Source organism: Brienomyrus brachyistius, chromosome 18 (genome assembly GCF_023856365.1).
Source record: "Brienomyrus brachyistius isolate T26 chromosome 18, BBRACH_0.4, whole genome shotgun sequence".
Classification (NCBI taxonomy): Eukaryota; Metazoa; Chordata; class Actinopteri; order Osteoglossiformes; family Mormyridae; genus Brienomyrus; species Brienomyrus brachyistius.
In genome coordinates, this window is record NC_064550.1 from 15866468 (window position 1) to 15892698 (window position 26231).

The 26231-nt window shown below is 45.6% G+C and overlaps 3 protein-coding genes across 7 annotated transcripts in view; 1 reads left to right on the forward strand and 2 right to left on the reverse strand.

Annotated features, from left to right (window-relative positions):
• Positions 1–66: 66 nt before the first annotated feature.
• On the forward strand, positions 67–11386 carry LOC125712482 (neuronal acetylcholine receptor subunit alpha-10). Its single transcript, XM_048982586.1, is given in 9 exon segments — positions 67–5394; positions 5882–6036; positions 7872–8111; positions 8113–8162; positions 8165–8201; positions 8203–8339; positions 8342–8383; positions 9230–9394; positions 9699–11386. Coding segments are annotated over 9 exon segments (963 nt in total). The 5' UTR covers positions 67–5391; the 3' UTR covers positions 9833–11386.
• A 160-nt stretch (positions 11387–11546) lies between these two features.
• Positions 11547–15090, reverse strand: wu:fb74b10 (uncharacterized). The gene is made up of 3 exons (XM_048982600.1): positions 14575–15090; positions 13643–13812; positions 11547–13466 (listed from the first exon to the last, which is right to left on the reverse strand). Exons 1-3 carry the CDS (start codon positions 14744–14746, stop codon positions 12945–12947), a joined length of 864 nt encoding a protein of 287 aa, XP_048838557.1. The 5' UTR covers positions 14747–15090; the 3' UTR covers positions 11547–12944.
• A 1612-nt stretch (positions 15091–16702) lies between these two features.
• Positions 16703–26231, reverse strand: part of LOC125712484 (olfactory receptor 8U1-like) — a 29724-nt gene continuing 20195 nt past the window's right edge. For 2 of the 5 annotated variants that reach the window (XM_048982596.1, XM_048982595.1), the window contains exon 2: positions 16703–17738. In XM_048982596.1, the coding sequence (XP_048838553.1) occupies positions 16780–17715 (936 nt within the window). In that variant the 5' untranslated portion in view covers positions 17716–17738 and the 3' untranslated portion in view covers positions 16703–16779. Of the gene's footprint in view, positions 17739–18926; positions 18996–26231 lie in introns of those variants that run through there. The other 3 variants (XM_048982593.1, XM_048982594.1, XM_048982592.1) reach the window with 3 other exon arrangements.

Here is a 26231-nt window from a genome sequence, read left to right on the forward strand (position 1 = left end):
GTCCTTAATTGGTCTGGTGTCGCTAAAAGTGGTCTTTCACAGTAACAATTTTAAGGGTCTACTCTGAGTCGTTTGCTTTGAAATTTTCTTTTTTCCCCAATTTGACCAGATTAACCATTTCATACGGATGAACGGTCATCTCGCTATAAAGGCTGATCTTGTCCATATATTTGAAATAAATGTAAAACGGACAGCGCGCTTAAACCGAACTGACTATTCCAAACCGAACTGGAATTTGCCATTGCCTTCTTGTTAAATTATTGACAATGAGAAGAGTAGCTTTTCCTTTATTTAAAAACCTTGTTAACTTCATTGCACGTAAGGAGCTGTGCTTACGTTTTTAAAGTGTGTTGCCGGCTCGGATACAGAGACTAACCGCCGCTGTCCCTTTTCGCGTCAGATCCTTCCTTAGCGGTGAAGAAGCGGCACCATCATTTCGTGGCAGATCGCCTTACTCTGGGATGGATGAAGCGAACGTGAATTGTGTCCTGCACCAGAGGCGCTTTGCCTGGTCGATCCGTCACGTTAAAATGCTGCGCACGGTTTCCGATACCGATTACCCTGATGTGTGGATGTTGGGAAGATGCCGGTTATGCCCGCAGACTCCTCGCTTACCTGTTTCTCGCCTCCAATTCACGCTATTCTCATGTCTAACTACACTGTCTTTGCTCACTAACTAAATGCAGAAGTGTTTTTTGCCATCAAGATGAACGGCTGGATCTTCGGGTTTCTGTTCTGGGTTACGGTTTTGCCAGGTACAGTGGGCCTCCTTTATTCTCTAATCTGTAGACATTTACTAGCAATCCTGCAGTAAAAACTGTTTCTGAAACAGACCGTCACATTTGGAACTTAATTCCGAAGTATTCTACACATTCCAATGCATGATCTATATTAATTACAACAACAGAGCATTTCTTCATTTTTACGGTAACGCATCTGTTGGAGAAGAGCAGCTGTAATGTGATTTTGTCTGTTTGCTGCTGTTACGCTACAACCGAAAACCAAAGATTCTGCACGAACGGGGCTTCTGCAAGTTATACCTTTAAAGCAAATGCAGTTACGTGTCCCGCCCCCCCCCATAATGTCCAACATAAGTGGGTTCAGATCAGGGACGGATTATGGGTTGTGTGGGCCCCTGGGGAAAACGTGAGGGCCCCCCCCCACCAGCACCACAACCACCACAATTCAAGGGCCCTTGGCAGCCAAACGCCCTCCCTATAGGGTCAGGGGCCCTTGTAGGCAGAGGATCAAAGAATGTAGGCCCTCTAAAATAGACAAACGAAAATACATTGTTGATAAGCGTTGCAAATTGTTTTGGGCTAGGGTCCCCACAGGCCCCCTGCACCCCAAGGGCCCCTGGGCAGCGGCCCCACTGGCCCGGTCCGTAATCCATCCTTGGTTCAGATACAGCCAGAATTTGCTCTCTCACGCCCGTAGGCGCATTCGAGGCAGCTCAACTATATTCCAGTTCACACCACCTTGGAATAAGGATTTATTTAAAAACGAGAATAAATCTTCCCGGTTTCCAATTGACTGTGAATGCAGGAAGAGTGGCGCTTGTATTTAATTGGGTTCCAATTTCTGTTTAAGCGGTAAAAAGCAAAGGCACTTAAGCATTTTAAAGTTTCTTCTTAAATGAGTTACGCATGAGTTGTCACAAACCTGGGCAGATGATTGCAAAGCCGCTCACCGGTACCGTATAAACATACGTCCCTCTTTTAATATAACTGTGATCCTGAGTGCAAGAATATTCTTTTACCTGTGAAGTGGAATCAGCCCGATACTGCTGCAGTGCGGGTTAGCGCGCGCTCAGACTTCCGCACTGCACACCGGTAGACCTGCAGGACAGGAAATGCATTTCCAAGTAGGATAATGCCATATTTCCTCCAGTTAGTTTGTGAGCCATTTTTATACTTGGGCAACAAAATATACCTCTGCCCGTTTTATCCAAAATGCCTTTTCTGCAATGTTATACCAGTTAGTAATTGAATGGCTACCATTTCTGGAGGTACAACAGCAAACCTTAAGACTTGTCAGGCTGTAACCACTATACTACTTGCCAGTGATACATGCAGTACCAGTCAAAAATTTGGATACACTAAGCCGCCTACAACAGAGCGATAGTGTCGCTTCACATGACCTGGCCACCTGACCTAAATATAGTAGAAATGGTTTTGGAGGAGTTCAACCAGAGATTGAAGGAAAAATGGCCAATGAGAGCTCAGCATATGTGGGACCTTCAGAACAGCCGGAAAAGCATCCCAGGAGACCACCTCATGGAACTGGTGTAGAGGGGACAGTGGGGTCAGCCAGTGCCTGGGGCAACTGGGGTTAAGAACATAAGAATTTTACAAATGAGAGGAGGCCGTTCGGCCCATCAAGCTCATTTGGGGAGAGCTTAACTGATAGCTCAGAGTTGTTTAAATCTTATCTAGCGCTGATTTAAAGGAACCCAGGGTTTTTAGCTTGGCATGTACTAACAGGAAGACTATTCCATAACTCTAACTACATGCTATATAAAGAAGTGCTTCCTCAGATTCAGATTAAAATGTTCTGCTAATTTCCACTTAAGGCCATGAATTCTAGCATTTAAACTAATATTAAAGTATCCATTTGGCTGAATAGCATCCAGACCTGTTGGAATCTTGTATACCTGGATCATGTGCCCCCTTAATCTCCTTTGCTCGAGGCTAAACAGATTGAGCTCAGCTAACCTCTCCTTGTAAGACATTCCTCTAAGATCAGGAATCATTCTCGTTGCCCTACGTTGCACCTTTTCCAAGGCAGCAATGTTCTTCTTAAGGTATGGTGACCAAACCTGCACACAATATTCTAGGTGGGGATCAAGGAATTATATAATCATATAATCACCTCCCTTGACTAGAGATGTAACTCAACATTCTATTGGCCTTTTTTATTGCTTCCCCACACTGGCGAGAGTGGGACATGGAAGCATCAACATGCACATCGAGGTCTTTCTCATAATCAGCTGCCTTTATGTTAGTGGAACCCATAAAATATCTGTACCTTATATTTATCTATATTATATTTCATCTGCCAGGTATCAGCCCAGTCACTAATTAAGGGTTAAGGCTCACGCTCAAGGGGCGGGATCGCTCTGCTGCTCACTGGATCTGAACTGCAAACTTTCTGCATCCCAACCCACAGAGCTACCCGCACTAGTTTATTTTGTTTTATACTTTTTTTTTTTGGTCAGTGCATAATATGTCATTTTATAGTTTTGGCATTATTCTAAAATGTAGAGAAAAGTACAAATAAACCTTTCTGTAAGTGTGTCTGAACTGACTGGTGACTATGTATCATTTCATTGGTTATTCAAGCTATGAATCATGATGTCTGTTATTTATTTAAATGACCCATTTTCTTTCCTTTTTTTTGCAATGTCGCCCTCTCCTGGTCTGCACAGTCATTGAAAGGACATTCAGATGTCGAAACCTCCCAGTCAGCCACAGCTTAAATGGATCATTATTTAGGCGTCCAGGCCAGCCTTCAGATTTTCTTGTTTCAATCTGTCTTCTGGGAATTTCCAGACCTCCCTGTTTGTTTAGATTCATTTGACTTGACCTAACTTTATTATGATTTATTTGTCCTGGATATACAGCTAGGCTGAGCAAGATGGACTCAAGCTGACTTTCGCACCCTGCTACCAATTCATAATTTTGTTTATTAATTCTGCATTCCATCCACGACGAATGCTGCAATATTTCCCACATTTGTCGCTGGATGATTTTTTTTAGGCTGTCAACCGTAACCTTAATCCATTTTCATCACAACCACATATGCTGTGTCTCCTTGTGACATGGTGTAAGTATGAAAGTCTTCCTTTTTTTGGGGGGGTGGGTGATTAATCGTTTGAGTGTGTATACACTTCAGATATATACTGTATAATCAAGATATATCAGTATTTTGAAATCTCAGTCTGTGACGTGCTACATGTCTGTCTAAGAACCGGTGTGTGCATGTGTGTTATTGTATTCAATGTATTTGTTCTGAGATCCTCTATGATGCACTGTAGTTGATTTCCCCCCCCCCCCCCTTAGAGGTGCTTGTTATATATAGCAAGCAAAGCACTGAACAGGGGTGAGCTTCTGTGGGACCTTTGACAAATATTAAAAAGATGTTAACTGATAAACTGTCTACTTAATCTCTGGACTCCCCCTCCTCTGTCCCCCCCACCATACGGGGGCTTGTGCTCTTCGGTCACCATTCTGTACGCGTTGACGTACCAGGGCCATGTTCCGCTGGTCATGACTGTGCAGACGCCCTTGTGGGAGATTCATGTTTACTTGGGCATGACTGCATATGTCACACAGGGGGAGCTTGAAGTGATTTTTATCTAAGAGGCGTTGAACCTCGTTTGTTTATGTACCGTTACAGGGGATTAGGGCTGTAGAGCTGGAGGAAATGAAGGACGGGGGAAAATGTTTGGGAAGGATGTTTATTTTCAGATTTCTCTTACAGGAATGGAACTTTCGTGTGTGTGTGTGTGTGTGTGTGTGTGTGTGTGTGTGTGTGTGTGTGTGTGTGTGTGTGTGTGTGTGTGTGTGTTCGCCACTTTGAATAGTGGCTGCCTGAAAGGTGGATGAAGGACAATGGGTAAAGCCTGACCCCAAGGAAACAGACAGCACAATACTTTGGGATCCAATGATGCTCCACAGTGACCTTGTCACAGTGAATGGTTGACCAATGAGGCACAGCGCCTTGCTATGCACAAGCCAATCTGTCATCATCCAATCCAGTTACACAGATGGGATGATGGCACTAGGACTAATGCCAATTCAAAGAAATATGTTACACCTTATTTTAGGATACATGTACTCGAATTGTTTGTACATAAACCCCCCTCCCCCAAAAAAAATTAAATTACAAGTGCAGATCCTTAGGTCACTTAGATCGAGTCACTTACACAGAGTACTAAAATAGTTGTCACCCTTTCCTCTGTTCACAGTTGGACCCTGATAATTCCTCCGTCTGCCTTCCATTTATCCCCTTAAGTGTCAGAGGCCGTGCTAAACAATCTGAGGGTGACATATGCAGGGTGAAGAGAACATGCCTTAAAGCCAAACTGCATGGAATGAGCTAACAGCAGAGTGTCTACATGCTATCTATTGAACAAATGAAACTGAAACAGAACGAAGCAAATTTGGATCCCGTGTCAGAGATGCTCCAGTTTGCTTTTATAAAAAATCTCCCTTTCCATGACTCGCATACCTACTTCTTCCTTCAGCTTGTTTGGGAGCCCATGGGAAATATGCACACAAGCTGCTGAACGATTTATTTACCAAGTACTCCAGCGCTCTCCGGCCCGTGCAGGAGACAGACGACATCATCAACATTACTCTGCAGCTCACCCTGTCCCAAGTCATTGACATGGTGAGAATGCACCCCCCCCCCCCCATGCCTCTTAAGTGGATCCCTCACACACCCAAAGCACCCCCATGAATTTCCATCACCCTGGACCACTCAAGCCATTTTTCTCTCACAGTAACAAAGTAACAAATATACAACGAAAACCCTCTATCCTTTTCTGTGCTCCAAGCGCTGCATAATGGTTTGTGTGAAGGTTCCTAAGAAATTTGCACTCATTTTTGAAGTCCTTATAGTATAAAATGTTATATGGCGCCACATCGCAAAGCTAATCATACAGCTGAAGCCGTGGATCAGTCAGAGGCATTGAAGTGTTTGCTGTTGGATCCTAGTAGTAAATGACCAATGGGATTAATATTTCATAGATCGATATATATATTTTTTTACCTAAACCATGGTCTTTTAAACAGAACAGCTAGCCATCCCATGCCCGGTCCCATGCATTTGTAGAACATCTCGACACTGATTATGTCGATTTTCTTGCATGTTCTAGGACGAGCGGAACCAGATCCTCACAACGTACCTGTGGATACGGCAGGTGTGGATCGATGCCTTCCTCACCTGGAAGAAGGAAGACTATGACGGACTGGATACTATTCGCATACCTAGCAGTTATGTATGGAGACCGGATATCGTCCTTTATAACAAGTACGTTGTGTTGGTAATGGGGCCAGCATTTCAGGTCTCTTGCACTGATCTGTCAAGCTGAAATAATCCCCTTCTTTCCATTTGCTGTTCATGAGCTCCCGTTGATTCTCATTCTCAGCTCTTCCCAGATTGTCCCAATGTGCACTCGCAAGTATGCATTTTGACAAATAATTTTTAAAGTATTTGTTCATTCTTGTTGTATATATTTGGAATTAATACTAAGTCTAATAACAAACATGGCTATACATGTCTATCCATCTTTCATAACTGATTATCCAGGACTGGGTTGATGTTGAAGATGAAGCACTGAGAACACAAATGCACACACACAATAGGCGGTTTAGTTTAGACCACTGCTTCTTAATCAGGTCCCTGGGAACCAGCAGACAGTCCACGTTTTTTGTTCCCTCCCAGCTGGGGATCAAAAATGTGGACTGTCAGCCGGGGAGCTGGGAGGGAGCAAAAATGTGGACTGTCAGCCGGGGAGCTGGGAGGGAGCAAAAATGTGGACTGTCAGCCGGGGAGCTGGGAGGGAGCAAAAATGTGGACTGTCAGCCGGGGAGCTGGGAGGGAGCAAAAATGTGGACTGGCTATGGGTCGCTAAGGGTTAGGTTGAGAAACACTGGTTTAGCCCCAAAGGTGGAAAGTTAACGTAGAACCAGGGAAGTGTGAGGTAGCAGCGCGATCCCCTTAGCATTGTTGCTATACTGTGTGAATGTTCAAACAGAAAAGTAGCTGTACTGTGTCTGTTTTATTGCTCAACTGGTAAAATGTGTTTCACTACATGTGTTGCATTAACAACTGATTAAATACTTACACATTGGAATGTTTAATTAGTGTAGCCAGTAACTACATTATGTCAGTAAATCTTTACACAATTAAAAAATTTGGACAGATAGAATTTACGGCAAAACCTTTTTTAAAATACCATCTGGCAGATTAAAAATCCTTCTGCAGAATATATGTGGTTTACAAGTGAAAGACAATTATTAATGTGCCATGAAGGACAGTATCTCCTCAACACTGGCTTACAAGCAGTTGCTGTTGAAATACTGCTTTCCGGTAATTTGTACTACAGGCACATGCCTATAATTACCTCCCAAGAACAGTTAAATGAATTATCTGAGCACTTGGAAATAGACAGCCGTGGAGCCCTTTCACGATTGTCGATCCAAGTGCCAAACCCCACAGGGGCCGTGCAGAGTGCCTCACTGCAGCACTGCGCAGCATACCCGCTACTCACTGGCGGCGCTAAACGGACAAATGGGGTGGCCCCACCCCCCTCCCCAGTTTTCATTGGCTGAGAGTGATGTCAGTCATAGAACACGAAACATGTATGTGATGCAACTATAATATTAGTAGTTCCCAGAATTTACACAAATTACAAGTATATTATTGTGTAAAGAAATGTTTTATTTTACTTTGTGCAACAAGTACAATGAGGTTAGCAATGGCTTTCATTGTTCCCCTTTGGATGGTACCCTCTTGCACTATTGTTGCTGTCCTGTCCTGTCACCTCATTCCTTCAGGACTGGGGTTTGAATCCTACCTCTCGGTACAGAGGTTTCCTCCTGTCATCCAGAACATGCACAGGCTGACTGGACTCTTTGAATCTCCCGCCTCCTGGTCTGCCTGGAATAGTCACCAGGCCCCCTGAGCAGGATAAATTCTAATACTATATTTTTTCAGTACATTTTCTTTCATCCCCTCATAATTCGATCTCAAAAATGATGTCATCCTCTGCTGTAAATATTATGACCAGTAGGTGGCACACTTTAACTATACAGCCACCTCCAACACAACAAACAGGTATGTAATTTTCTTCTATATTGCAGTGCCGATGACCGCTTCACTGGCTCCATGGAGACCAATGTGGTCGTCCGGTATGATGGGCAGGTCATGTGGGACTCTCCAGCTATCATGAAGAGCTCTTGCAAGGTGGACGTCCCAGTTGACTCCCAGAAATGTCGACTCACCTACGGCTCCTGGACCCACAATGGCAACCAGATGGACCTGCACAATGCACTGGACAGCGCCGACCTGTCTGACTTTGTGGAGAACGTTGAGTGGGTGGTTGGGCATGACCGCCAAGAAAAGCATCATCCTGTATGGCTGTTGTTCAGATCCCTCCCTGACATCACCTACACAGTGCACCTCAAGCGGCGCCTCCTCCTACATTTACAATCTACTCCTTCCTTGCATGATGATCTCCTTCTTGGTACCTCTGGGCTTCTATCTGCCCCCTGACTCCGGTGAGAAGGTCTCCCTCGGAGTGACCGTGCTGCTGTCCCTCACCACCTTCCAGCTGCTGAGATCATGCCTCCGTCTGAGAACATTCCACTTGTCGGTGAGGCCCAGCTGCTGCTCGTTCCAGCTGCCAGCTGTCGCAGTCTGGTTACTCCACAGCCTTGTCATGTGACCTCTCTCTGCACAGCTTTTAGTAACAGGGATGAGTTGTCTGGCCACACAGTCCATCCATAAACTCTTAAGCAGAAGTTCTTAGTTGTAGCATCTAATTATCTCTTTTTCATAAAAAATTGTCATGTATTACGTAAACCATGTTTCCCAACCCAGTCCAGCTCCCAGCCAATCAGGAACCCCAAATACCTGATACAGGTGGCAGGGAGGAGCAGCAAACATGGACTGTCCAGGGTTACCTGGGGACTGGGTTGGGAAACACGGACGTAAGCTATAATTTTGGATCTTATTACCTGGGTTTTCCTCCAGTAAAACATTTTTCTTTATTCACTTGGCCCCTTTCACCTTGTTCTCACTCTTGCTCCGGATCGATAAGGTCAGACATGATCAGAGTTAAAAAATGTTAAAGTGATAAAGGAAGTTGTTCCAGCTTTTTCTTTTTACCTCTGGGATTCTCAGACACACAATGTTTCAAGCTTGTTGGCCAAAGAAAATAGATTATTTTATGATGTGTGATTTATGTATAACATCACATAACGTAATATAATTTTACATATGCCAGACATCAAGATTTGCAAATTTCTTGTATGATGTGGTTTGTCCTTCATAGTTTTATAAGTCTGTGTGTTTTAGACAAGGACAGTTTGAATCTATACTTACTATTACTTTTCGAAGCTCTTTTCTGCTTTTCAAATGACAAAAGCTGCTGACAGTTATGATCCATCACTCTGTCCAAACATTTTCCTGCCTCTGATAGACATCATCTCTTATACAGGAAAGTATTACATTGCAACGATGACTATGATCACTGCATCGACTGCCCTGAGCATCTTCATCATGAACATCCATCACTGTGGCCTGGAGGCTAAGCCGGTTCCACCATGGACCCAGAAGTTCATCTTGGAGTACCTGGCCCGAATCTGCTTTGTGCATGACATGGGTGAGAACTGCATGATGGCCCAGTCTGACATGGCAGAACCAACATCGCCAGCTGCAAAAGGGACTAGCTGGGTTAATGTTCCGGGACAGGGGATGATTTTTGGGGGAAAGAGCAGCCCTGAAGAGATCGGAGATGGCGATCCTATGAAGAGGCCTATAGGGGCAGAGCAGGGTGAACCAGTGGGTGTGGCCAGAGGAGGACGTGAGGGTGGATCAAAGGGGAACCAGGTGGTTTGCAATATTCATTGTTTATGCCATCAGCAACTGCTCCAAAAGAACATTGATTACATTGTCGCCTTCTGTAGAGACAAAAAAGGCCAACCAGACAAGAACTGGCGAGTGGAGAAAGGTCGCTAAAGTCATGGACCGCTTTTTCATGTGGATCTTCTTCATCATGGTCTTCCTCATGAGCGTACTTGTCGTATGCAAGGCCATCTGACACCGGCTAGGTCAAAAGATTGTCACCTTTTTTGAAACCCCTAATATATCCGAGTCGCCATTGTTCCTGTCTGGTTTAACCCAATGGAAACCTCTGAAGGAGTTACTATTTAAAAAATTGAGCGTTTATTTTGTTTGCCTGTGTTTAGTGCATGCTTGTTTGCCTGTGTTTAGTGCATGCTTGTTTGCCTGTGTTTAGTGCATGCTTGTTTGCCTGTGTTTAGTGCATGCTTGTTTGCCTGTGTTTAGTGCATGCTTGTTTGCCTGTGTTTAGTGCATGCTTGTTTGCCTGCCAACAGAAGCTGCACCAGTACCTGCCTGCCAGCACCTTCCTGTCCCTCCCCCCACTCTGAGACTCAAATGTTAAATTTGGGACAGTGTGAATTTGGACTGTGCCATCTTGCTCATTTGACTGCCTCGGTCGCCCCCTGGAGGATGGGCTCCCCCTTTGAGTCAGGTTCCTCCGAGCCTGTTGCCACTGTTGTCTCTGGCTTTGAGACAATGTCATGTGGAAATGCGCTATACAAATAAAATTGAACTGAATTATGACCGAGAAACACGACTGCTTCACATAATGTGTGACCTTATGCAATACTTTACAAAATTAAACATTTGCATAGCCAGAGAATCCTCCACCTTGTTAGATATCGAAAGCATGCTGGCAGATGAAAGAATATCCTGACTGAAATGAGGAGGGGGCCCCTCGAACCTGAAGATCAGCTCCCAAATCTTGCTGAAACGGTGACATTATGTTATTCATAGGATTAGGGCACAGTGGTCGTAAGGTCACCAGGTCAAATTCCAGGGTTGGCAGACACGTCATCGCTGGGCTCCAGAGCAGGACCCCTAACCCTCAATTACCCCAGGGACGGTCTGACTCTGCTTTCTGAAATAAAATCTCGCTCTTACTTTTATATAAGGAAAGTGTAAATGAAACAGAGAGCTGAGTTGCATACAGGGAGGCGTATTAAGGGACAATGTAAGTGAAAGTAATGCATGCACATTAATAATACCACTCTGACACCTCAGTGCTCCACATTAAAGATGTAGGAAGTCATTATCCTTCTAGGAACTCTACCAAATCCACGGATTATCACGATGGCCGCTAACTGTGGTATATGGTGCAGCAGGAGCTAAAGTGTGTCCCATTCGATTCCTCTTAGAGGTGCTCTGAACGAGTGCCGATGTTAACGGCTAATAAAAATGTGGCTGCTGCTTCTAACCCAACCAAGGCACTAAACATTCAAAAGGCTAAATATTCAGTTTATTGGCTTTTTCTATTGATCCCCTTGGGGAAATTATCCTAACCCCCCCTCCAGTTCACCCCGTAGCCGATTGCCGCCTTCACTTCCTCTGCAGAATGAAACTCAGTCCCCAGGGGAACATCTCAACATCCACCACAAAGGCCCCGCAAATTTATCACATCTGGTAAGGCTTCTGAAATTTCATTCAGAGGAAATTACTAGTTAGTTTTCTGGTTGCAGCTTTTAGTTTTTGAAGTTTGGCAGCATCCCACTCTGAACACGGACCTTGTGTTGAGGAGTCATCCTGATTTTATTAGAACTGGCCATTGGCATCTGCATCAAGAATAAATAATTTTTGTTTGAAGTAGGAAGCCCTTATGACTTGAGTGAATGACTCTCACTCTGAGGATCCCGGGGACCTTTAAAGTGGCGGCTTATGCTTTTTAAAGATGTTCTTCTGGGTCTCATTAAAGCCACATTTCCTCATTTGATTAACGGGTGGGGGCATGATGGGTGTTAAGTTTACCTTTACTTTCCTTAATTTGAAATAAGATGTAAATTACTGTAATCAGGAAGTATGAAATGCCAATCAAGTCAGATGCTCAGAACTATGCCTTTGAAATTCTGTTCTTAATTACAGTGTACTGGCCAGGTGCGCCAGTCTATTACAGCATCCCTGCATATTTAAGAATAGCACATACTTAGTCAAATTTCACTGGCCTAGAACGGTGAGAACTGGCACTAGTTGCATGCTAGGAGAAGACAACCTGACACATGAATATCACCGCTGGAAACAATGAAAAATTACAGTCAGTGGTCTTATCCATTTATACATGTACTAAAGGACATACAGTACCAGTCAAAAGTTTAATGCACCTACCCATAGAAAGGTTTATTATATAATAAAATGCAATTATGCACTGACAATTTTTTTATTTTTTTTTTTAAATTGTGGGTTGGGTCTCAGGAGGTTTGCCATTCAAATCCCCTTTAACCCCAATTGCCCCATAGACTGGCTGACCCTTCTGTCCCCTCTACACCAGTTCCATGGCCTCCTGGGATGCTTGTCCAGCTGTCCGGACGGAGGTCCCACATATGCTGACCAGTTATTGGCCGCTTCTCCGTCACTCTTTGGTCAAACTCTAAAACCATTCCTATTGTCCCGAAATCGTACAGCTGAAAAGCTCAAATGCAGTTTGTTTTATAAAAAGCTGGATAAATAGATAGTTTACTGGGGATTTCAGCTTCATCAAAGTTTCTGCTTTTTAACAACAGCATAAAGTATTTTATATAAATCAACTCAACTATGTATTTATCCAACCTTTTATAAAACAAACTGCATGAGTTTTTCAGCAGTACGATTACTAAAAAAGACAACTTTTTTTCCTAAAACGTTGAAACTGGATCCATCCCACCTGAATACCACACAAGGGATAAAAATGATGACACAGGACCTGTGTTAGTGTGACATCAGCACCTTCTAAGGCATCTGCCATGTGCCAATGTTTACACTTTAGAGCATATGAGATATGTATGATTTTGCAATTAAATAATGCTTTGTTTACCATTTGCACAAGTCCAGGTACATTGGAGTGCTTCTTTTCACAAAGCCCGTTTTCTCTCCTAATGACATCAGAGTGTAGGGCTGGCCTTGGACATTCAGGTGCCCTAGGCGAGATTCCGCTGAGCACCCATTCCCCTCTCCCCTCCAGGGTACCACAAAGCAAGTTTTGTCAATTCATTTGGTAAAACATTTTGGTAGCACAAGCTGCTAACTAGCTAGCTTGTGTGTCTCACAAGCAATGAAATATTAAAACTAGTGTAAACAATTCCAGAGAACGAAACCAGAGGTATTTCTTCTGATTTTTTTCACTCTTTTTCATTCTTTTGTATCCTGTAATCAAATTGTGCAGATGAGGAGGACAAGCTACTCCTTTCAGCGTCCTGAGCGTCATATATCATATTAATGATGTCTCTCTTTAATTTTGTCAGATTCGCTGGGTCTTGCAGTTGCCTTATTTCACATGCTACATGGTTTCCAAATGTAGTCAAAGCATCAGGAACTGGATCAGCATCAAATTTTGCTGCCATTTGTTTCAAGACAAAAAGCCTCTGCTGCTCTATACCAGATTCTGACCTCCTCTTGCGCTTGACTCCCCTTGCGCCCGACTCCTCTCGTGCCTCCCTGCTGGCAGCTGATGGGACAGGTGAAGGAGCTTCATTAGCTAATGCTGGGGAAGCTTCATCGTTCAACCACTCGGGGGCGGAGGCCGCAGCGGCCGATGGCGTGCCAGGTCTTGACTGCGGACTCTTGACTGCAGGTTGTCCGAGTAAATCTGTAAGATTATCGTGATGTTCCATGTCGTCCTGATCACTGAATGACACATCGAGCTGGAAAAAGAGGTGAAATGGAAATGCCGTCAATGGACAGCGCAAACACATAAGGATAACAAATAATACATCAAAACCCTAGAGAAGGTAAAAAAATGAAAAGTGCAGCAATGAAAATAGGTATGTTTGCAGTCAGTTGTGTACACCTCAGCACGTTTCTGGATGGTACGACTTACAGCGCTGTCGCATGGACGGTGAACGATGTATTGCTTTATGAAATCCATGACCCCGAGAAGCCACTTCTGCCTCAATGTCAATGGTTTGTTCCGACTGCCACTAGGTTTCGGTTTAATCATCCTTGAGTACTGTGTTCTCAGGGACACTGCCCTGGTCTTAACGTCCTCAACTGAAAGACAAAAAAGACGACGACGACATGGGAAGCAAATGCATCATCATCTGTTATGTATACAGAATTTCATTTGTATGTCTTAAACAGTCTTTGCATATTTATAAAGCCAGCATGTGGTCTAGGTCTCATCATTACAGTAGCGAGCTCCAGGCTACTAGCTCCCAGCTCCTACTAAGGTCATCACCAGCCTGACTAAAAAGGTGGGGAGGACAAAGGGTCATAGTTTGCCATAGATGAGAACCAGCAACAAGTGGGTAGCACTGGTAACAGGGTGGAGTACGTGACCACCCATTCAGGAGTCGCCAGGGGCGGGCACCTAGGGGAGAATCTTTAACATGTGTAGACCCACTATTCATGCTGCTCCGTCTGCAGCCAAATGACGACGCCGGGTCCTAGGCGCCAAAAAGGAGCGGAGGGGGAGCAGACACTCTACCGGCGAGAACACGCTAAAGTGGCGCCAAACTGCGGTCTTCCTGCGGAACACGCTAATATAGCGCACGATGAATGGCGGCGCAAAGCGCCTCGGACGAGGGAATTCAACGGCTATTTCAAAAACAGCCGTAATAAATGGCTTAAACATCCACAAGAATGTGTACGGAAGCCGAGAACTGCTGTGCTTGCAATAATTTTGTATGTCGGCCGTTTTGTTTGGGAATAGGAGAACAAAGGGACAAAAAGGAGGACACCCTACAGCGGTCCGGAGGGGGCTGGCAAACCGGGGGGCTCACCCTAGCTCCTCAATATGCCTATTCTGCTCACCTGGCCGTTGAAGAGAATTGGCTATTTCTGTCCACCTCTTCTCTTTCTCGGCTCGGTTGTGGTACAGGTCGTCGGAAACAACGAAAAGGCATTGGTGCTCCTGCCAAAGTTCAACCAAACTTTCTTCCATTTCTTGGGTCCAACCGGACCGCCGAGCTTTCGCTGCCGCCATCGCTTTCGATGCTGTGTAGCGTGAACTTTGCGCGTGACTCCTCCCCCGGGTTTCCCCCACCCCCTGTGTCCTGCGCTCTCATTGGCTGCATCTCCAGCGTGAGGCCGCCGCTTTCGGGAGATCACTGGCCAAACCCCCTGATCGGAGGTAAATCCGGCGCACGAATCGGCGACAGATCGCTGAGTTCAAAGACGCGACCCGACGGAAACGCAGACGCCCGTCAGATATCTAGCAGGCTAAATATCTAGACGTGTCGGCGACTCCAAATCCTGTAGGTGTGAAAAGTGGTGCGGCGACCAGCTACAGCCAATGAGAGCGCAAGACGGAGGTGCTGAGCGCAGAGCAGTAGAATAAGCCGAATGGCGACTCCGACTGCGCATGCGCAGAAACACGTAAATCCGGCTCCATGCTTAACTATTTTAAAATAGTTGGTAGTCATCACTTATTTGAGCATTTATGTGTGTGCAAGTATTTTTAAGTTAAACATTTTTTAATCAAACAGTTTGTCCTTATTATGATTTATTTTATTACAGTGTATTTAAAATTGTTTGTACTTACCATTTACTTAAAAGATCATTTTATTTAAAAATAATATTCAGGAGTTGCCTATATGGGGGCTTGCTACAAAAGCTACACTAACCCCCAGCAGCGTGAAAGCTCCACAGTAAGAAACACGGTTCTATGGCCAAACATGTTCTCAGGCTACAGATTTGGGTGGTGAGTGGAAATGAGGTGATTTCTGCACATGGCTAGTCCAAATCAGGGTTTCCGGGCAGATCAGGTAGTGGGTACTTTATGTGGTAATCCTATGTAGTACTAGGTGGAATCCTTTTTCTGTAGAACCACTTTAAGGACTGGCTGGCTATGCCATTCTGGACATTACTCCGATTTTTTTGCTTCTGTGGCCTTCCTGTTAATATTGATGAGCCTGGAAGCCCTTCTATAACCATTCATAAAAACCATAGAATAAAAAGATGAGTTTTTAACTCCCTCAAAATTTGCTTCAGCCCCCCTGACAGGTGAAATCTATGTCCCCCTCCCAGATGACAAAATCTACTGAGGGGGACCAATCAGGCTCCTACGGGGCTGCACTATGGTATCTGAAAATCCGAAGAAGGTGTTTGCTTCTAAGATGCTAGAAGCACCATGTCTGACAACATTCATTTCACATTTAAGATCACTTGGATCATGTGTCTTAGCTGTTCTAATGCTTAGCTGCATAGTAACTGGCTACTAGGAATTGTTTAAATGAAAAAAATGTTTTTATAACTATGCACGATTAAAACTATTAATAGGTTTAATATTTGATGGGGTAGCGTGAAGTGCGGCAGGTTCATGATTCATGCCCAGTAGGTCTTCGGTTCAAATCCTGTGGCTGGGAAAATTAATACATTACTGCTGGACCCTTAACCAAGACCCATAGCTCCAACTGAAATCAAAATGCAGAAACCTGTGCAACAGAAGGGTTAGTGGTGGGGGATTTGCTCTTTTAAAAGAAATATGGGTTTGCCAATAATTTCCATATCAATTTCTATTGTAACTTCCTATAAATTGAATAAAATCCAGGTTGGGTCTTCTGTAGTACATCAGTCTTAACTGCTCCAGCATAAATATTCTTTTGTATAAACAGGTAAGAAAAAGTAAGATGCTATGATGGAAAAAATAATTTCAGTGACAGTTTTAAATATTCGTCACGTTGGTCTGGTAGGATTGGATGAGGCATTTCTGCTCTATTATTTGTTAGGATGCACAAAATTTATATGTCATTCAATTAGGAACATTTTCGTCCTTAAATAGACATGAATTCAGAGTTACTTTTGGTAGTTTGTTTTCTTTGCCTGTGACACTCACTGACTCCCTGCTCCTACATTTTTCCATATATCATCAGTTTTTAAAAACATTTTCATTACTATTTCGGATTAAATTTTCTTTACTGTATAATAAAGGTAAAGTAACCAATGATCAACAACATAAAGAGCAAATTATATTTAATGCAAAAAAAATCACGATGGTGTTAAGCATCCATTAGAAATTTATTGAGCTTGTGTTACTTTAACACTAAATATTTTCTTTATTTTAGTTTTTAATTCTTTTGTTTGTATTGCATAAATAATAGGGTTTAAATTTCCTGGGATGATGAAAAACAACAGATTTGAAAGCTTCCGGTAGCTGGAGTCAATTTCAATGCGATGAAAAATTGTGGTGAGAAATCCAGCCCACAACAGGATCATATAGACGACTAAGTGACTGATGCAAGTTTGCAGAGCTTTGCTGTTTAGCTCCTTATTTTTCTTGGTGACACAAATTGTAACGATTCTAAAGTAAGTAAGGGCTATGCTGCCCATTGAAGATGTCAGAACAACCCCCGTGAAAGCCAGACCATAAATGTTGTTGATGGTCACATCCTGGCAGGAGAGCTTAAACAGAGATGCATTATCACAGTACATGTTTACAATAAGTGTCCTGCAAAGTTTGAGACGTATGGTGAGGCCCAGCAAGACTGACACCATCAGTATGGCAAATCCCCAAGCACATACCGAAAGCTTCAACACCATGCTGGTGGTCATTATTGAAGAGTATCTCAAGGGCTTACAAATGGCCACATATCTGTCAAAAGCCATGATCATCAGAATTGTGTGTCCAGCAGCAGCAGATGTTTGATTACAGAATGCTTGAGTGACACACTCAACATAACTAATGCTTCTGTCATTTGAAAGGAGATCCGACAAGATTCGAGGCAAAATGTTAGTGTTCCCCAGAATATCATTGAAGGACAGGTTACAGAATAACAGGTACATGGGCTGCTGTAAACTCCTTTCCATGATGATAAGAACAAGGATTCCTACATTGCTAATAATAGTGATCAGATAGGTAATAAGCAGAATGCTAAACACTGGGTAAAGATATACAGGTGAGACACCAATAGTCTCCAACTGTAGCATGTTGCTGATGTTGGGCCTGTTATCCATTTCTGTTCTCCAACCTTTGAATCCTGGAAAGAAGAAAAGGAAACAGATAAAGCTGGATATGCATGAGTATTTGAACAATAGAAAAACAGTTTAGAGAACTCAGGTTTCTCAGCAGGGCTGCCAGGCTTGTTCTCTGTGACAGGGTGAGGAATTCCTGGATTCAGTGAGGCCTCGAAACTGGGGCTCTGATCTTTTGGAGTGAGGGGAGTCAGATGAGGTGGTTCATGCATCTAATGAGGATGGCAGTGAGGCAGCCAGTAAGGGAGCTGGTGCAGGTTCATCCCACTGGGTGGAGGCCCTGGAGCAGACCCAGCACATGCTGAAGTTATTATATCTCTCAGCTGGCTTTGAAATGTCTGGGGATCCCCCAGATCTAACCAGAGTGTGTAGTGTTAGAAACAGAAGCCTGGTCTGATTGGTAGGTATGCTATGCCCACGATCCTCCTCAGGAGAAGCAACATGAAGATTCTGATTCTGATATCAATATAGATTTGAAATCTGAAAACCATCCGTCTAACTCCTAACCATTTTTCCTGCCCAGGGTCATAGGAGGAGGGGTCTGGAGCCTATCACAGACTGCCTATCACAGACTGCCTATCACAGACTGCCTGTCACAGACTGCCTATCACAGACTGCCTATCACAGACTGCCTATCACAGACTGCCTGTCACAGACTGCCTATCACAGACTGCCTATCACAGACTGCCTAAGAGACAATACCTGGGTTCACTCTGGATGGGATACCAGTCCTTTGCAGGCCATATACATACACAGTCACACAAGCTATACCCATATACAGTCACCAGTTAGTCTAAATTTGCATCTTTGGACTAGCAAAGGAAACATCAACTGTGGGAAGAATGTGAAAGCTCCACATTCACATTGTAGAGGTGAAAATGTTATATTCTTACAATTTTACATCAGTTGACTAAACAGTTACGAGGTGAAAACAAAATGTCTTTATAAGCCTAACACAAGAGACATGTATAACTGCTTATTTGAAATAGTCAATGAGTCAGCATGAATCCATGTGCAACAAGATTATGTCTCATAAAATGACGTTTTAATTTCAGCAGCTATTATGGAACCTACAGCACGTTTGAACATAATCCTCTCTGAGTTCCCAGTAAACAGCTATGGTTCTCATTCCCAGCTTTTTCCCTTTGCTGATTGTCAGAAAGGCTGTCAGATTGTATAGCATGTTTCCTTACCACTGATGTCAATGTTCTGGTGAATCAGCACAGCTCTCTCACTGCTCCTCTTGCCTGTTCATTCAGTTGTTTCCTTTTTATAAGAAGCAGTTTTTCCCCCTGTGGGGTGTCAATGACGTAAAGTCAGAGTGTTTGTCCAATGATATTTGTCTGTTGTTTACCAAATTTTTTGTATCTTTTTTTCATCTGTTTATTGCATCATTAATCATGTTGTGCATTATTTCATGGTGTTTTGCAAATAAATAGCAAATAAGGAACTGAATGCAGACTTAATGTTTTGTTTTGCATTGTTTATATTCTGCATATTTCTTTTTGTTTTTGAGGAATTTCCAACTGTTGCTTGTATTTTTAGTCTCCACCATGATGTCATTTTAGCGGGTAAGGGATGGTACAAATGCAGGCTGTGTTCGAGCAAGACCCATGCAGAGTGTGTTTATCGGAACACAGACAGTATCGCAAATGCTGAGAGGTAATAAGGGCTGAACAGGGAGCACAATACTGGGAGATGCTAATATACCTGACCAACAAGGGAGCAAACACAAGGCAGCTGTGAATGGCTAACAGGAGGGCAGGGATGAGAGGTGAGAGAGAATGCATGCAGCGCTCATGCAAAACTGTGGAGGTAAACTGTAAACTGCTTTTTAAAAACATATATTAAACAATATTGAAAAGGACTGATTATTAAAACTGCAAAGCTTACCAAGTTTTTTCTTCTCTGTGACCGACTGAAAATGTTTTAATGAAACTTAACCCCCCTGTGATCTAATGTCCATCCAGTATGAATGCATAAAAAAGCCTGATCTCAACCTAGCACCTATCGCGGTCCTTGCCATGCAAGAGTTGCATATGCATAACTTGCAGTGTTAGTATTAATATTCTACATTACCCAATGTTATAGTATACTTTAGCTTTTTTTTTTAATTCACTAGGAAATGCCCGCCTCTGGGTTTCCTCCGGGTACTCCGGTTTCCCCCCCATGGTCCAAAAACATGCCGAGGCTAATTGGAGTGGCTAAATTACCCGTAGGTGTGCATGTGTGAGTGACTGATGCGTGAGTGTGCCCTGCGATGGGCTGGCCCCCCATCCTGGGTTGTTCCCTGCCTCGTGCCCATTGCTTCCGGGATAGGCTCCGGACCCCCCGCGACCCAGTAGGATAAGCGGTTTGGAAAATGGATGGATGGATGCCCGCCTCTGTGATGTCATTCCACAATGGTTCCACAAAGTTTTTATGTCTGCCTCCACGTCTGCCTCCAAACAAAGAAGTACCACATTTTCAGTACTTTTTGAAGTACCAAAAGTATCATACTTGGTGCAGTGGTAATGAGCCCTATAATCAGTTAACAGTAACAAATTGCAGTTTAATATGTTTTGGGATTGTGGGGGGTAACCTAGAGAAAACCCCACAACGACACTTGAGGCAGAGATGTGCACCCCAGTCTCCAATGTGTCCGGTAGCAGTGCCACCCACTTCATCACCATGCCAGCCTTGTAACCCCTTTTTATTCAGATGTAGCCTTGTTCCTTGGCTCCAAATAAGCACTGAATTATGAGGGGGTTTGTAAAATGTATTTACAACCGTATGCATAAGGTCAGGTATCATTTTATTAAAGGAAATTTGAGTTTGTCCATAATTTGCATAATAAATCTGAGCTGGAGTTATGAGTTGAGTAGCTGTACAGCCTGTTAATGAGAAATGCAAGCTTAAAATACGAGAATAGAATATAAAACTTTGTCTGTTCCCAAAGGTAACAGAAATTCTTCTTTTGACAGGCTCAGATGTCACATGTAAAACATACATATACACGCATACATACAAACTGTTTAATGCTTTATCTCTGCCTCCACACCGCCGATGTTTTATCTCTGCCTCTACGTCGGTGATGCTTCATCTCTGCCTCCACACCACCGATGCTTTATCTCTGCCTCTACGTCGGTGATGCTTCATCTCTGCCTCCACACCACCGATGCTTTATCTCTGCCTCCACGTCGTCGATGCTTCAACTCTGCCTCCACATCGGTGATGCTTCATCTCTGCCTCCACGTCGCCGATGCTTTATCTCTGCCTCCACACCGCCGATGTTTTATCTCTGCCTCTACGTCGGTGATGCTTCATCTCTGCCTCCACACCACCGATGCTTTATCTCTGCCTCCACGTCGTCGATGCTTCAACTCTGCCTCCACATCGGTGATGCTTCATCTCTGCCTCCACGTCGCCGATGCTTTATCTCTGCCTCCACATCACCGATATTTTATCTCTGCCTCCACACCGCCGATGTTTTATCTCTGCCTCCACATCGGTGATGCTTTATCTCTGCCTCCACACCGCCGATGTTTTATCTCTGCCTCCACGCCGCCGATGTTTTATCTCTGCCTCCACACCGCCGATGCTTTATCTCTGCCTCCACACCGCCGATGTTTTATCTCTGCCTCCACACCGCCGATGCTTTATCTCTGCCTCCACACCGCCGATGTTTTATCTCTGCCTCCACACCGCCGATGCTTTATCTCTGCCTCCACACCGCCGATGCTTTATCTCTGCCTCCACACCGCCGATGTTTTATCTCTGCCTCCACACCGCCGATGTTTTATCTCTGCCTCCACACCGCCGATGCTTTATCTCTGCCTCCACACCGCCGATGCTTTATCTCTGCCTCCACACCACCGATGCTTTATCTCTGCATCCATGTAAGTGATGCTTTATCTCTGCCTCCACATCACCGATACTTTATCTCTGCCTCCACGTCGCTGATGCTTTATCTCTGCCTCCACCTCGGCGACGCTTTATTTCTGCCTCTACGTCGGTGATGCTTCATCTCTGCCTCCACACCACCGATGCTTTATCTCTGCCTCCACATCGGCGATGCTTTGCCTCTGCCTCCACACCACCGATGCTTTGTCTCTGCCTCTACGTTGGCGATGCTTTATCTCTGCCTCCACGTCGGTGATGCTTTATCTCTGCCTCCACGTCGCCGTTGCTTTATCTCTGCCTCCACGTCAGTGATGCTTTATCTCTGCCTCCACGTCGCCGTTGCTTTATCTCTGCCTCCACGTCAGTGATGCTTTATCTCTGCCTCCACGTCAGTGATGCTTTATCTCTGCCTCCACGTCGCCGTTGCTTTATCTCTGCCTCCACGTCAGTGATGCTTTATCTCTGCCTCCATGTCGGTGATGCTTTATCTCTGCCTCCACGTCACCGATGCTTTATCTCTGCCTCCACGTCGGTGATGCTTTATCTCTGCCTCCACGTCAGTGATGCTTTATCTCTGCCTCCACGTCGCCGTTGCTTTATCTCTGCCTCCACGTCAGTGATGCTTTAGCTCTGCCTCCACGTCGGTGATGCTTTATCTCTGCCTCCACGTCACCGATACTTTATCTCTGCTTCCACGTCGGTGATGCTTTAGCTCTGCCTCCACGTCGGTGATGCTTTATCTCTGCCTCCACGTCACCGATGCTTTATCTCTGCCTCCACGTCGCCGATGCTTTATCTCTGCCTCCACGTCGCTGATGCTTTATCTCTGCCTCCACGTCACCGATGCTTTATCTCTGCCTCCACCTCGGCGACGCTTTATCTCTGCCTCCACCTCGGCGACGCTTTATCTCTGCCTCCACGTCGGCGACGCTTTATCTCTGCCTCCATGTCAGTGATGCTTTATCTCTGCCTCCACGTCGCCGATGCTTCATCTCTGCCTCCACACCACCGATGCTTTATCTCTGCCTCCACATCGCTGATGCTTTATCTCTGCCTCCACACCACCGATGCTTTATCTCTGCCTCCACATCGCTGATGCTTTATCTCTGCCTCCATGTCAGTGATGCTTTATCTCTGCCTCCACGTCGGTGATGCTTCATCTCTGCCTCCACACCACCGATGCTTTATCTCTGCCTCCACATCGCTGATGCTTTATCTCTGCCTCCACATCGGCGATGCTTTATCTCTCCCTCCACGTCGGTGATGCTTCATCTCTGCCTCCACATCGCCGATGCTTTATCTCTGCCTCCACACCACCGATGCTTTATCTCTGCCTCCACGTCGGTGATGCTTCATCTCTGCCTCCACACCACCGATGCTTTATCTCTGCCTCCACGTCGCCGATGCGCTCTTTGGTTTTTGAAATGTTTAGTTCAAGTGAGTGATCAGCTTTGGATCAGATTCTTCACTTCCTTCTGGTACAGAGACAGAGCATGAGAGTCAGTTATATGTGCCACCAAAGCCATGTGATCTGTGTATTTAAACAGTGCAATCCTTTCTCTGCTGCATGAGATGCTGTTTGTGTGCAGGTAGAAGAGGAGTGGAGGGGAGACAACCTTAGGGGAGTCCGGTATGTAAAACAAACCTACTTGAATAAAAACCATTAAAAACACTTGTGGTCTAACCAACAAAAAATTCCTAATCCAAGCAGTCAGTGTTGGATGCACAGTTAGGTCAGTAAGGTGGTGGAGCAGGTTGTCAATGTTTACAGTATTAAAAGCAGAGGAAAAGTCCATGAATAAAATCCTGGTGAGTTGGTTTGTCCAGGTTTTTGGTGACAGTATTTAAAAGCGTAATGCTTGCATCCTCCACGCTGCGTTTTCCCTTCTAGGCAAACTGAAATAGATCCAGGTTGTCTGACACCATGCCTGATAGGAGGTCACCCACCACTCTCTCCATACATTTACACAGCACAGATGTGAGGGCCACTGGTCTGTAATCTTTCGGGTCTTTAGCAGGTGTCTTTTTAGGTATTGGAATGATGATGGATTCCTTCCACTGCTTGGAGACACAGCCAGAGTCCAGAAGGTGTTGGAACAGTCTGGTGAAGACTCCACTTAGCTGAGTGGAGCTTTCTTTGAGCACCCTGCCTCTGAGCTTGTCAGGCCAGAGGCTTTATGTGGGTTTACTCTACATAGGATGGTAGTCACCAGCTGTTCATCTATATTGAGTGCTTGACGATTAGAGCTAGGAGTCGGAGGGGTCCAGGTGCTTGGTGTCCTGCCATCATTAAAGCGAGTGAAGAAGATGTTCAGTTTCTCTGCTAAGGTGGGATCTGGTACGATATCTGCAGGTTTGGCTGCTCTGCCCATCGTGATATTTAGACCCTGCCATGCTTCCCTCACGTTTCCAGGAGTCAGCTTCTGCTCCACCTTGTTCCTATAATTGATTACCTTGGCTTTCCTTCTGAACTCCTTCTCCAATTCCCTCAGCCTTAGTTTGTCTCCTTGCAGAAAGGCCTTTCTCTTGTGGTTCAGGCAGATTTTCATGTCTTTAATGACTCATTTTTTGTTGTTTGGAAAGACACTTATTTGTTTGGTGGGAGTGACAGTGTCTTCACAAAATACGATGCAGGAGGTGAGTAAATCAGTCAGATTGTTAAAATCACCAACACAGTCATTAAAAAACAAATCCCAGTCAAAACAGACCCTTAATAATTCAGCTGCCTCCTTGTCCAAAACTCTTACGGGTTTTATAATGGGTTCGTCTGTTTTCAGTTTTGATCTGTATGCAGGCAGTAGCAAGATGACGTTGTGATCCGAGAGGCCGAGAGGTGGGCGTGCTTTTGAAATCAGAAGAGGCCGGATTGCCAATAGTCCGAGTCACATTTCACGAGTGTGGAGAGTTCGTCTGTCTTCTTCCGTAGTGACCTGACGTTTGACAGGGTTACAGCCGGTTGCCTCTTTTCCGTAGCCGATTCCTTATTCCTCCTCTGGAGCCTCTTTTCCTCCACATCTGCTTTCGTTTGTCCCCGTGGAGCAGTTCGCGGGTTATCTTGTTATCGATGAGGATGGATCTGTGGGTCGGCTGTGGTTGGTAGTCTAGCTCCAGCAGGTAATCCCGTTTGTTGGCGAGCCTACCTGTAACTGTGGTAGGTGGCTGCGCCGCTGGTGAACAAATCCCGTTTGCACGCCCTAAGCTGTCTATCATCTGCCAGAAGTCGAGCAGATAAAGTGCCGCTGTGCTTAGCATCGCGCGAAACGTAAAACACTAGTAAAAAAATCACGGTAAAAGACGGTAAAAGTCCTCATAAAAACATGTGTACACCGAGCCTTATCAGGAGTTGCTCAAACAGATAGCGCCCCCTCTCTCTGAGAGTGTTTTAATCATTTCAACCTTATAACAAAACAAAGCAAACAAAAAGAACTACTTAAAGCTAGTGTCATGCCCGGCTCGTCCACTCCTCCTCTGTGCCACGCCCCCTGATTACCCACGTGTTTTCTCCCGATTGTACCCAGCTGTGTCTAGTTAATTTGCTCAGTCCTGTGTATTTCAGTCCGTGTCTTACCTGAGTCCATGGTCTGTCTGATGTCTGTTGCCGTTCTGTGTTCCCTGCCTCGGATTTCGTTATTCAAACCCCGTTTACCCCGTCTTCAGCCTGCTTGCCTGTTCCTGCTCGCTCGCCCGCCTGCACGCTCACCGAGCGATCGCGAGCTACCGAGACAGAATGACAGACCATAAAAAGAAAAGGAAGGAGCGGAGAAGGAGGATCCTGGAGGAGCCTGAGATCCACCTGGGAGCTTGCTCGCTCTCCAGGCTTTGCCTACCGACGGAGGACGAGAGGGAGGTACCCGTCCTACCTCCAGCCCGAGGGCCGGCCACACAAGACGCCTATTCAGTGTGGAAGTACTGGCTCTCCAGTGAGGACGAGGACGAGGAGCCCTTCCTCTATCCGTACCCGGAGCAGGAGCTTGTTCTCCCGCCATCCGCTTTCACGGACGTCGCGCCGCCTCCCGCCACCGCCAGGTGCCAGCGAGGGAGGAGGAGGAGACTGGCGATCGCCGGTACGGAGGAGCTCCCTCCGTTACTGCCGGCGGATCCCGCTCCCGTGCGGCCGCCGCTGCCCGCGGATCCCACTCCCGTGCGGCCACCGCTGCCCGTGGTTTCCGCTCCCGTGCGGCCGCCATTACTGGCAGACCCCGCTCCCATGCGGCCGCCCCCTCCGCCTGCAGCAGCTACAGAGGCGCCCCCTCCGCCTGCAGCAGCTACAGAGGCGCCCCCTCCGCTTGCTGACCCTGTTCCGGTCCCTGACCGTGCCCCTGCTCCTGACTGTGCCCCAGTTCCTGTCGCCCTAGTCCCCGAGGTGGTCCCGGAGGACTCCATCGTGGCTCCTCCCTCTTCGGAGGTGGAGGAGCTGGAATGGGACCCCTCGGGGATCACACTGGTGACTGCTACGCCCGTACCCCGGAGAACTCGACCCCGAGCAGGGGTACTGTCTGTGTCCCACAAGGGAAGGGGACATAGACGCAGGACGGGGGTCCCGCCCGCCCTGCCCCCTGGCTCGCCCTCCCTCGCCTGCGCTGAGGCTCGGGTGGCACCTGCGGGCCCTGGCCGTC

Coding starts and splice junctions, on each gene's coding strand:
- wu:fb74b10 (XM_048982600.1), bottom strand. CDS start 14,746: ATGGCGGCAGCGAAAGCTCGGCGGTCCGGTTGGACCCAAGAAATGGAA. Junction 13,813..14,574: donor CAATTCTCTTCAACGGCCAG/GTGAGCAGAATA, acceptor TTTGTCTTTCAG/TTGAGGACGTTAAGACCAGG. Junction 13,467..13,642: donor ACCGTCCATGCGACAGCGCT/GTAAGTCGTACC, acceptor CTCTTTTTCCAG/CTCGATGTGTCATTCAGTGA.